General features: G+C 41.7%; 1 protein-coding gene across 3 annotated transcripts in view; it reads right to left on the bottom strand.

Annotated features, from left to right (window-relative positions):
• Rasgrf1 (RAS protein-specific guanine nucleotide-releasing factor 1) overlaps nt 1-12,772 on the bottom strand; it is a 117,472-nt gene that overhangs the window by 92,714 nt on the left and 11,986 nt on the right. For all 3 annotated transcript variants that reach the window (XR_001778822.2, NM_011245.2, NM_001357743.1), the window contains exon 2: nt 10,096-10,205. Coding sequence is in view for 2 of the 3 variants with exons in the window: in NM_011245.2 (NP_035375.1) it covers nt 10,096-10,205 (110 nt within the window). In the remaining variant the exon portion in view is untranslated. The remainder of the gene's footprint in view (nt 1-10,095; nt 10,206-12,772) is intronic.

Here is a 12,772-nt window from a genome sequence, read left to right as displayed (position 1 = left end):
GAAAGCATTCCTAAGAGAAAAACTCATAGCTCTGAGTGCCTCCAAAAAGAAACTAGAGATAGCATACACTAGTAGCCTGACAGCACACCTAAAAGTTCTAGAACAAAAGGAAGCAAATTCACTCAAGCAGAGTAGATGGCAGGAAATAATCAAACTCAGGGCTGAAATCAACCAAGTGGAAACAAAAAGAACTATTCAAAGAATCAACCAAATCAGGAACTGGTTCTTTGAGAAAATCAACAAGATAGATAAACCCTTAGCCAGACTCACTAGAGGGCACAGGGACAGTATCCTAATTAACAAAATCAGAAATGAAAAGGGAGACATAACAACAGAACCTGAGGAAATCCAAACCACCATCAAATCCTGCTACAAAAGGCCATACTCAACAAAACTGGAAAAAATGGATGAAATGGACAAATTTTTAGACTGATACCGGGTACCAAAGTTAAATCACGATCAGATTAATGACCTAAACAGTTCCATTTCTCCTAAAGAAATAGAAGCATTCATTAATAGTCTCCCAACCAAAACAAGCCCAGGTCCAGATGGGTTTAGTGTAGAATTCTATCAGACCTTCAAAGAAGACCTAATTCCAGTTCTCCTTAAACTATTCCATAAAATAGAAACAGAAGATACTCTACCCAATTCATTCTACAAAGCCACAATTACTCTGATACCTAAACCACATAAAGACCCAACAAAGATCGAGAACTTCAGACCAATTTCTCTTATGAATATCGATGAAAAAATACTCAATATAATCCTCGCAAATTGAATCCAAGAACACATCAAAATGATCATCCATAATGACCAAGTAGGCTTCATCCCAGGGATACAGGTATGGTTTAATATACGGAAACCCATCAGCGTAATCCACTGTATCAATGTAATCCACTATATAAACAAACTCAAAGACAAAAACCACATGATCATCTCATTAGATGCTTAGCAAGCATTTGAAAAGTCATGGAAATATCAGGAATTCAACGTCCATACCTAAACATAATAAAAGCAATATACAGCAAACCAGTAGCCAACATCAAACTAAATGGAGAGAAACTTGAAGCAATCCCACTAAAATAAGGGACTACACAAGGCTGCCCACTTTCTCCCTACCTATTCAATATAGCACTTGAAATCCTAGCCAGAGCAATTTGACAACAAAAGTAGACCAAAGGGAGACAAATTGGAAAGGAAGAAGTCAAAATATCACTATTTGCAGATGATATGATAGTATATATAAGTGACCCTAATAATTCCACCAGAGAACTCCTAAACCTGATAAGCAGCTTCACTGTGCAGTAGCTGGATATAAAATTAACTCTAACAAATCAGTGGCCTTTGTCTACACAAAGAATAAATGGGCTGAGAAAGAAATTAGGGAAACAACACCCTTAACAATATTCACAAATAATATAAAATACCTTGGTGTGACTCTAACTAAGGAAGTTAAAGATCTGTATGAAAAGAACTTCAAGTCTCTGAAGAAAGAAATTGAAGAAGATCTCAGAAGATGGAAAGATCTCCCATGCTCATGGATTGGCAGGATTAATATAGTCAAAATGGCTGTCCTGCCGAAAGCAATCTACAGATTCAATGCAATCCCCATCAAAATTCCAACTCAATTCTTCACTGAGTTAGAAAGGGCAATTTGCAAATTTATCTGGAATAACAAAAAACCTAGGATAGCAAAAACTCTTCCCAATGATAAAAGAACATGTGGTGGGATCACCATGCCTGACCTAAAACTGTACTCTAGAGCAATTGTGATAAAAACTGCATGGTACTGGTACATCGACATACATGTAGATCAATGGAATATAATTGAAGATCCAGAAATGAACCCACACACCTATGGTTACTTGATCTTTGACAAGGGTGCTAAAACCATCCAGTGGGAAAAAGACAGCATTTTCAACAAATGGTGCTGGCACAACTGGCGGTTATCATGTAGAAGAATGCAAATTGATCCATTCATATCTCCTTGTACTAAGGTCAAGTTTACATGGATCAAGGACTCCATATAAAACCAGAGATACTGAAACTTATAGAGGAGAAAATGGAGAAAATCCTTGAAGATATGGGCACAGGGGGAAAATTCCTGAATCAAACAACAATGGCTTGTGCTATAAGATCAAGAATTGACAAGTGGGACCTCATAAAATTGCAAAGCTTCTGTAAGGCAAAAGACACTGTCAACAAGACAAAAAGGCTACCAGTAGATTGGCAAAGGATCTTTACCCATCCTAAATCAGATAGGGGACTAATATCCAATATATATAAAGAACTGAAGAAAATGGACTCCAGAAAATCAAATAACCCTATTTAAAAATGAGGTACAGAGCTAAACAAAGAATTCTCAACTGAGGAATACTGAATGGCTGAGAAGCACCTGAAAAAATGTTCAACATCCTTAATCATCAGGGAAATGCGAATCAAAACAACCCTGAGATTCAACCTCAAAAATTCATGTGACAGCAGATGCTGGTGAGGATGTGGAGAAAGAGGGACACTCCTCCATTGTTGGTGGAATTGCAAGTTGGTACAACCACTCTGAAAATCAGTCTGGTGGTTCCTCAGAAAATTGGACATAGTACTACCAGAAGATCCAGCAATACCTCTCCTGGGCATATACCCAGATGTTCCAACTTGTAATAAGGACACATGCTCCACTATGTTCATAGCAGTCTTATTTATAATAGTCAGAAGCTGGAAAGAACCCAGATGTCCCTCAACAGATGAATGGATACAGAAAATGTGGTACATTTACACAATGGAGTACTACTCAGCTATTAAAAACAACGAATTTATGAAATTCTTGGACAAATGGATGCATCTGGAGGATATCATTCTGAGTGAGGTAACCCAATCACAAAAGAACTCACATGATATGTACTCACTGATAAGTGGATAGTAGCCCAGAAACTTAGACTACCCAAGATACAATTTACAAAACACATGAAACTCAAGAATAAGGAAGACCAAAATGTGTATACTTCGCTCCTTCTTAGAATGGGGAACAAAATACCCATGGAAGGAGTTACAGAGACAAATTTCAGAGCTAAGACGGAAGGAAAGACCATCCAAAAACTGCCCCACCCAAGGATCCATCTCATATACAACCACCAAACCCAGACACTATTGCATATGCCAGAAAGATTTTGCTGACAGGACCCTGACATAGCTCTCTCTTGCGAGTCTATGCCAATGCCTTGCAAATACAGAAGTGGTTGCTCACAATCATCTATTGGATAAAACACAGGGCCCCTAATGAAGGAGCTAGAGAAAGTACCCAAGGAGATAAAGGGGTCTGCAACTCTATAGGAGGAACAACGATATGAACTAACCAGTACCCCGCAGAGCTGTGTGTCTAGTTGCATATGTAACAGAGAATGGCCTAGTTTGCCATCAGTGGGAGGAGAGGCCCTTGGTATTGCGAAGATCATATGCCCCAGTACAGTGGAATGCCAGGGCCAGGAAGTGGGAGTGGGTGGGTTGGGGAGCAGGGTAGGGGGGAAGGTATAGGGGACTTTGGGGATAGCATTTGAAGAAAACATCTAATTAAAAAAAAAAAAAAGAAATGGAAACAATCATTAAAAGTCTCCCAACCAAAAATAAAAAAAGCCCAGTACCAGATGGATGTAGTGCCGAATTCTATCAGACCTTCAAAGAATAACTAATACCAATACTCTTCAAACTATTCCGCAAAATAGAAGCAGAAGGAACACTACCCAATTCATTCCATGAAGCCACATTTATGCTGAGTATTCTCCCTTAGAGATGGAACGGTTTCTGTCTAATAAGGAACTTTTCCCAATTTCCTTTCATAGAGGACTTCATAAGAGATTTTTTTGTACTTGTATCATGTTTAATATTTCAAGTAGATTTTTAAAACTGGTTGAATGCATATTACTGTTACCTTCAGAAGATATCGTGCATATTTTTATTATATCGTGTATAATTTATCTATTATAAATTATTTTGATGACTTAAAATGCCAATACTGTGTTGTATATTTTAAAATACATTTCATTACTTTAGTAAAAAATAAAAAATAAGATAAATAAAAAAAGAGAAAGCACGGTTGGAAAGTAGTAGAACCTGGGGAAGGGCTAATTGGAGGAAGTGTGTAGCTGGGGACCGTGTCTGCTAAGGAGGTATCGGTCCTCAGCTCTTCCTTTTTTCTCTTTGCTTCTTGCTTCTATGAGGGGAACAGTTTCCCTCTACCATACCCTTCTGATAAGATGTTTCTATCCTAATATAAGCCTAAACTCCATGAAGTCAGCCAACTGTGGTCTGAAACCATGAGCCAAAGTAGGTCTTTCTTTAAGCTGATTTTTTCAGGTATTTGCTAACAACAATGAAATTAAAAAAAAAAACAAAAAACAAAAAACAAAAACCAATATCACTTTCCCTCCCTTCCCGCCCTTTCTATCCACGTCTACCCAGCCCTTCCATTTTCCACCCCACTCCTTCCTCTTCTGGAAAACTTCCAGTGGAGACTGAGTGAGCCTCACCTAGGGTGTTCACTGTCTTTATGAACTCATAGGCCTCGGGAACTAGAAGGAAACTCAGGTTCCTGAAAGGGTAGCTGTATGATTTGCTCAATGAAGACATTGAAGTCCAGTGAAGACACACAGTTTTCTCAGAACAACAGTTGGACAGTGTCAAAGCTGGTGATGGAATCAGCCCTAGGGCTGGAGCATGCATTTGGCCTCTCTAATCCCTGGCCTGGTATGTAGCTCTCACTAAAATGTTAAATATGAGCCACACTGGCTGCTTTATCTTATAAAGAACTATTCACATACACTACAGAGACATCCCATAATACTAGACTATGATACATACAGTGTGAGAGAACATTATGTCTCTATATGGTATTAATACACCACAGTGCTTATTTTCGTACACGGAATGTTTCTATTAAGTATATGTAAATAAAAACTAAATTGGGAACATGTAAAAATACTCCACACTCAATATGGCTGTGGCAGAGAGCCAGTTGTTACTGCTGTTGCTGCTGCTGCGCACGTGTGTGTGTGTGTGTGTGTGTGTGCGCGCACACACACACACACACACACTTTTGTAGAATGTGATCTCCCAAGTTGACAGTCCTGTATAGAAGGAAAGGGTGTGGAGGGTCATTGGTCACCTGAGATTCTGGCCCCTCCTCCTGGGTAGTTTTACACATAGCTTTGGGGTGTAGGAATGTGTTAGAGTATATTGTCTGGGGAAAGTTAACAGAAGGTGGTTCTGTCTATAGGGATACAGAGAAGTCATAATCTATGCTGAATGAACACTTTTCAGTGTGGATTTTTTATGGTTCTGCCAGCAGTCCCTTACCACTTTGTAAGTGAGCCCAATACATTCTCTAGTTTCCCAGGGTGAACCTTGTAGGACTGGGGTTTCTGCTTGGTACTTTACAAAGACAGGGTGGACATTATTTACTTCTCCCCTAGGGAAATAATTTTTGCAACATATCCACATCCACATATGTACATGCATGTACATTCTCTCTCCCCCTTCCCCACCCCTCTCTCAGGTTGAGGTTGCATAATGCTCATAGTTCAGTGACCTGACCTTAGTTTCAGTTTCATAAGGCACCAGGCAGAAACCTCAGTTGAGCCTGGACTTCTGATTCACAGAACCACAAAATATTTTAAGGATATTTTAAGCTGACAAGTTTGTGTTGATTTGTTATGCAGCAACAGAAACATGAAACATTCTATTATTCATCATTCATTTTTTAAAATGTGAAGTTAAATACACACGTTGTGGGAAGCACAAATACTAACATCACAATGTTGAGGAAGTCAAGTATAGGAAATAGTTAGCAATCTGGGACTCTGCTTGGCTTGGGATATACCTATACCTCTCTTTTAAAAATGCACCTGATAGCCTGGAATTCCTACTTGCACACACACACACACACACACACTCCTTTCTAGGGAACTTACCTGTAATCCTGTTAGCAACCTAGGACCTCTATCTGCCCTGGTCTGCATACACAACCCGCTCTAAAGAAGGCAATGTTGTCTCTCCTTTCCTTAACAACTGCCACACCCACTCCAGTGGAAACTGTGACAGGTGCAAAAGCTTGGACGCAGTTCTGAAGCAAAAGGTCTTCTGGAGTCTTGACATCCTGTAGCACGAATGCTCCAAACTTGTCCCTATGTCAGTCGGTGAACAGAGCTGTGGGCTGTCCTTCAATATTGTTTTATTATAAGTGCCTCTAAGGAATGACTTTTGACATATAGCTAAGTTAGATTAGCTTCCACCAGTGTTCCAATATTCTAGGAAATCGTTGAGCCAACCTTGGGCTTTGATTTTAATAAGAGTGCTACTCATTCAGACGAATTGCCTCCCGTGTAGACAGTGAAAGAAATCAGGTGTTACAATTTACTGGAAAAGAGCCAGAAAACTCAGGGCTAGCCTACAGAGTAAACTTAGAATAACAGCCGAGTCACTCCCATGTGCAGGAATTTACAATGGCCTAGGAATAAGGAAGGTTGTGGTCTAAGAAGGAAGTAGAGTAAATACTTAGAACAACAGCTGAGTCATTCCCATCCACAGGAATTTACAGTGGCCTAGGGGGAAGGTGGATTATACAATAGACTAGAATTGGAACTATGGCAAAGGCATAAAGCCCTTGCCTCTGGCTTCTAAGAATAAACTGACCTTAGGTGGGGCTGCTTTTGATCCCAGTTGTAAACACTGAATTTTATCCCAGTTGTAAACACTGCCTGGTTCCTGTTACCTTTTGTGTATGCATTTCTCTGTTTTCTATAAAGAGTCATTTTACATCGGGAAACCTCAATTAAGGATGAGGTTAACGATAAGGCTCATCTTGGATGACCTTAATGTGTTGCCTAACTTCCTTGTTTTTTTCTGTAATATAAGTCTGATGCTTTCTTTGAGAAATTACATTCAGATCAACACTCCCTTGTGTTCGCATCTGTTTGTCACTTTTTGCTGAGTCCTTGCTTACCTGAATACCAGGACCCTGATTCCCCAGCAGGTTGAGGGGCCAATTGAGTCCAGTCCATGGCAAACAACCATCAAACTTAGACAGATTCTATTCAATCACCCTCTAATTATGTTCTAGTGTGGAGTAGGAGGGTCAGTCTGGCCTAAAGTAGTTTTGGGTGTATTTGCAATAAGGTAAACTATATCATTAAAATGAAAAATTTTTTGGTAGCATCTCATATTTTCCACTTTATGACTATATATAGTTGGGCATGCATATGATTAAAATCGAATAAATTATGGAGAAGACATGTAGACATGTAGAAAAGACAGTCTATAACTTAATATATAAATCAAGACAAAAAAAAATCCCACCCACATTCTTAAACAACAACAACAACTTTTATTTGAAACCCATAAGAGGAAGTTCCAAACAACAATTAGGCCTTGAGTCCTCTCACTCTTGGAGCCTGTGGTCACTCTTGACAAAATATCTGACCTAGTCTATTGCTTTGCTACGTTTACGATTTTATGTGAGCCATTATTTTATTTCTTTGAATAAGACACCAAATCTGGACATAACCAGTCAAGATCCCAAACTCTAGTAACAGTTTGAGCAATTATGATAAAAAGCATAAACCGTTAATTAAGGCAAAGATAACTTCTAGCACCCAGGAAGCTCTTCCCACTGTATCCCACCCCAGAAGCAGCCGCTGCTCTGCTTTCCTCCACCCTGGTTGGTTTTGCCAGATCTAGAAAGTCATATAACCAAAATCATATAGCATTTTTTTGGCTACATTTATTCAGCATATTGGTTTTGAAATTCATCCACCTTGTTGTATATAGCTGTAGTTGATTCATGATTATTTCCCAGTAACATTCCATTTTGTGGATGTGCGATAGGTTTGCTTATATGTTAGCTTGGTTATAGACATCATGGTTGTGCATTATGCTGGTAAGAACATTTACATAAGAGACTGTTGTGGTAATTTTTCATTCCTCTTGGATAGGTACCAAGGAATGGGACTACTGGGTGATAGAGCACACATTATTATTATGATAGGCCTGACCATGTTTTTGTTTGGAGAAATGTAGATTTGGGGACTGTGAATTAAGAAAGCAGTGAATGCTTTAAGTGAGGCTTAATGAGCCATACTAGTAGAAGCATGGAAGGCAGTCATGCTCACTGTGATTTGAACTGTAGGGGCCTCGCTCAAGAGATTTTAGAGGAGAATAACTTTAGTATATTGCCTAGACATCGTTCTTGTAATATTTTGGTGACAAATATGGTGGTTCTTTGCCCTTGTCTGAAAAGTCTGCCTGAGGTTAAGGTGAAAGGATTTAAATTAATTGCTTTGGCAAAGGAAATCTCAAAACAGCCTATTATAGACTCTGTCCTGTGATTCACTCTAATGAAAAGTGGGTTTTGCAAGTGGCACAAGCTGCACAAGAAAAAGTATAAAATATATGGTTCAGGGATTAAAGGGGCACCAGGAAGTACAGTGGAACTAAGTCCTGTGTTCAGAGTGATAATCAGATTAAAGATATTTAGTGGAATTAAGGGAGTGGTGACATCAGGGCAAGATTCCACCCAGCTAAGCTTCCATCTTCTGAAAAGGATGTTCCCTAAGGAACATTGCCACCTACTATAAATTTACAATGTATTTGCAGTTGTACAAGGGAAAGTTATATCATGTTAGGCATTATTATGACCTGATAATTGTTTTTATTTGGACATAAGGAGATTTGTCCAATGGGTGGATTGTGATGGCTAGTCTTGGCTGCCAACTTTACTATATCTGAAATGAACTACAGTCCAGAAATGGAGGGCTTACCTGATCTAGACCTTAAGACAGAAGACAATATGCCTTTGATTCAGATCTTGAGACTGGAAGACACAGGCTTTGATCTGGATCTGGAGGTAGCATGACACACACTTTTGTTCTGGATCAACACTTGCCTTTAATCCAGATCTTGAGACATAGTGGCCATGTTTATAAAGATTTATATTAAAAAGGAGTTAAAGAAGAGCTTAGATCTAGGCATGTATCCCAGCACTCAGGAAACAAAAGCATGCAGAGTCCAAAGTCAGCTTGGTCCACAGAACAAGTTTCAGAACAGCCAAGCTTTGGCAGTGAAGTAAACCATTGAAAACAGAAAGTCGGTGAAGATGTAATTGAACAAGGGGGCTATGTTGCAGCCCTGGCAAGCAGCAGAACTTGGCAGCTCTGCCTTGTGGTTCTGGCTTTAACATCAAGAATGAAAATTTCCTCTGCAACTAAGGAAAGCCACTGAGGCCAGGAATGTGTCAGGGGTGTCTCTGCATAGAGGTCCAGAAAGGCCATTGTGTGAATCTCTGAAGCTGAACCCTAGATTGCCTTGGAGACCCTGAGGTGTTGGAGATGCCAGAGTTGTGAGACACTTGCTAAGGAAAACCTTGGACTTTTAAACATTGTTGAGACTGTGATGTACTATGGGGACTTTTAAGTTGGACTAAATGCATTTTGCATTATGTTATGGCTACAAGTCTAAGGGAGCCGGGGAGTGAAATGTAGTAGTTTGAATAGGTTTGGCTCCCACATATTCATGTATTTGAATGCTTGGTGCATAGGGAATGGCACTATTTGGATGTGTAGCTTTGCTGGAGGAAGTGTGGCCTTGTTAGAGGAAGTGTGTCATTGTGGAAGCAGGCCTTTGAGGTCTTAAATGCTCAAGGTATGCCCAGTGTGAGAACACATCCAGTTTCCTCCTGTCTGCCTTTGAATCAAGATGTAGAACTCTCAGCTCCTTCTCCAGCACCATGTCTGCTGCACACTGCCATACTTCCTGCTATGATGATAATGGACTAAACCTCTGAAACTGTAGGCCAGGCCCAATTAAATGTTCACCCTTGGTCAATAAAACCCTAATGAAGACAAGATGGGGTGATATGGTTAGAACAGAGTGGGACTCTGCAGTGCTCTCATTCTCTGGGGCGGCCTAGACTGGATTCCAGCAAGAGATGCTTTTACAGCACCTATGCTCCCCTCTCCTCCTTTCCCACTTCCTCGTTCTGAGGCTTGGTCTTTCGGAAATTTGTTTAGTTTGGTGTCTGCCACCTAGACAGTTTAGCAAGGTAAGACATACCTGGCGCGAGCGATCGCAGCCACCCACTCGTCACAGTCCTTGGCATCCTCGGTCCTCAACTCCAAGGTCTTCTGGCTGTCATTGGAGAAGTTCACTGTGAAGTAATGTTGCTGCACAGAGAAGAAGACATCTCCAGTTACCAGGATGCCCACGAGTCTCGTAGCATTCCCAGCTGCCTTTCTGAGTGTCTGCTACTGCAGCAGCCAGGCCCAGATGCATTTTTTGTGTCCGCTGGTATACCACTCTATTTGGTATTTTAAAGTGCTCAGTTGAAAAGGATTTTGTGTGGCATAACAAAACCTAGGCCTAGGATATGATAAGGAGACAAACCCTACAAAGCCTTATTTGCCAGCCAATTACAAACAAACCAACATCGACAACAAAAAAAAATGGTTCGAAGCCATCAGGCACTCTGGAAGGACAGAGCGGGAAACCTACCAGGAGAACATCTCCGGGGCGGGGGTGGGGGGGTGGGGGGGGGACTGGGTACCAATTCAACGTATCTTTAATTACTTCATGAAAATTGACGAAGAACTCATCTAAATTCTGGGGTGAAAGAATCAAATCAATAGTACAGTCCCCAGAAAATTACATCATAAACCACTTCTGTGCTGGGCACAGGTGTCTGACTTCAAGCTCAGTCAATGGTGGGGCGGGCCTCCCTGAGGTCTCTGGGGAGCTGAGGAGCCAGCTCAGAGACACATATCTATAGGGTTGTTATGGGAGTTAAGTACCCATAAAGCTCTCTGAACACCACCTGTCACTAAGTAAGGAAGGGCGACGCGAGCGTGTGTAGTAATTAATGCCATGTGATTGCTATTATGCTCGAGGTGAAAGGGACTGTGTAGCACAGAGGAAGCCAGCCACTGTAAAGGAGCTTCTCAGAGGATGTGTCTTGGGTCCTCATTCTCTTTCCAGTTGGTTGAAAGACTGTGGGTGACAACATAGGTACCGGAGCTTATGGCCTGCTGCAGTAGAAGAGATAAACAGCAGATAGACGAAAGGCAGAGGGGTACTCAAACAAAGAACTCAGGGGTGCAGAAGACAAGGTGAGAGGAGCCAGGGTGAGGTCCTGGTTTCTGGTTTGGGTAACAGAAGTGCAATAGATAGGGGTCTATAGGTGGGTCATGGGGCAGGATGAGTGGGAAATGAGCATACAGAATGTGGGGTTCCAGGGATAGCTTTGAGGTCAAGAGAGAACCTGAGAAGCCATTCAGATGGTCAGAGAACCCAAAGCTGGGGTTGCTGGCTCTGTCTCTTAGAAAGAAGCAGGGTATGGTGCAAAGAGGGGCCTTGGACCTGACCTTTGGAGGGGTGCCATGCAGGGTGCCTGTGTTTCAGTGCATTGGTGTCCGAAAGGCTGGAAGCAGCAGCATGAGGTGAGATGTGTAAACTAATTTTAGTGTCTTACTTGTAGTGGTGTGTGTGTGTGTGTGTGTGTGTGTGTGTGTGTTTCCTATGGTGTGTTAGGGGTTTTGTGTTGAGACTTATTGCAGAGTTAGTGCTATCCCTTGTTCCCTAAGAAGCAGATTACTGGGCTTGTCACATGAAATGTCAGCTCCAGCCTCAAACAGCTGAAGAAGAGCTCTATTGGGCACTGGCCCTGTGGGAAGGAAGCAGGGTTAAGAGAGGAGCCAGCTCAGATGGCCACGTAGCTCCTTCTCCATCTCAGGAAAGGAAAGGTGCCATTTCTTCTTACGTGATACTGTTTTATCCCATACCCACCAAGTGCTGCAGGCATTGTCTGCTTTCCAGCTGATGAACCCAGACACTTAGAGAAACACCAAGGAAATGGAGAGTGAAGGAGCCAACTGACACACCTCCTCTTTGGGACCTGACCTTTGCCACTGGGATGCAGGGTGCTGGGCACACACTTCCTTTTCCTAACTTTTCCTCTCCAATGTTGGAGCCTCTGAGATGCATTGACCCATGCACAGGGCTTGGATTGCTTCGAGGTCAGGACCTGAATGTCCTGGAGTGTTCTTAGCCCTACCCTGTGCTGGTTCTGAGTGACCGATAAATGGCTGAAGGAGAGGATAAAGGAGATGAGGTGGCTCTACCTCACCCAGTCTCTGAGGTCTCTGTAAGGCACCGGGGAGGATGTAGCTCTTTCTTGGCTCACATTACTCATGATAATAAACAACTCTCCTGACCACATGCCCCATGGTGGTCATAATGCTGAACATAGCAAAGCCCCCAGAGAGAGGGCCAGACCGTAAGTTTGTTGCTTTTGCTTAGCTGGAGTCTTGATCTGATGTTTTATTTTAATTATCACCGGGATAGGCTCCCCCTAATACAAAGAGCTCAGGGATGGACACAGGGTGATAGCATTTCCTCTGTGCCAGACTTTTTACTTATTCCCCATAGAGGATGGTGATTAACTTCTGGGGAAGGAGGTTCTCATGTTAAATTAAGAGGAAGGGAGGTTTTTTTTTATGGAGGTGTGAGAATAGCCAAGATTATGAATGCCCTTGGGTCTGAAAATGAAGGTAGACAACGACTTAGAGAAAAGGGGACAGTGAAGGGACTCCCTTTTGCATCTAACTGGGACCCTGAGGTCTGCGAGCTAAGAAAGCCTTGGCTTTTGCTGCTCCTTGTCTCCTGCCAACATCTTATTGTGAAGTTCAGGTGTTTGGAAACATTGGCAGGGCTTTACAGGAAAGCCGACATAAGCCAC

Source organism: Mus musculus, chromosome 9 (genome assembly GCF_000001635.26).
Source record: "Mus musculus strain C57BL/6J chromosome 9, GRCm38.p6 C57BL/6J".
In the NCBI taxonomy this organism is placed as follows: Eukaryota; Metazoa; Chordata; class Mammalia; order Rodentia; family Muridae; genus Mus; species Mus musculus.
This window is presented reverse-complemented; position numbering and strand designations above follow the sequence as displayed.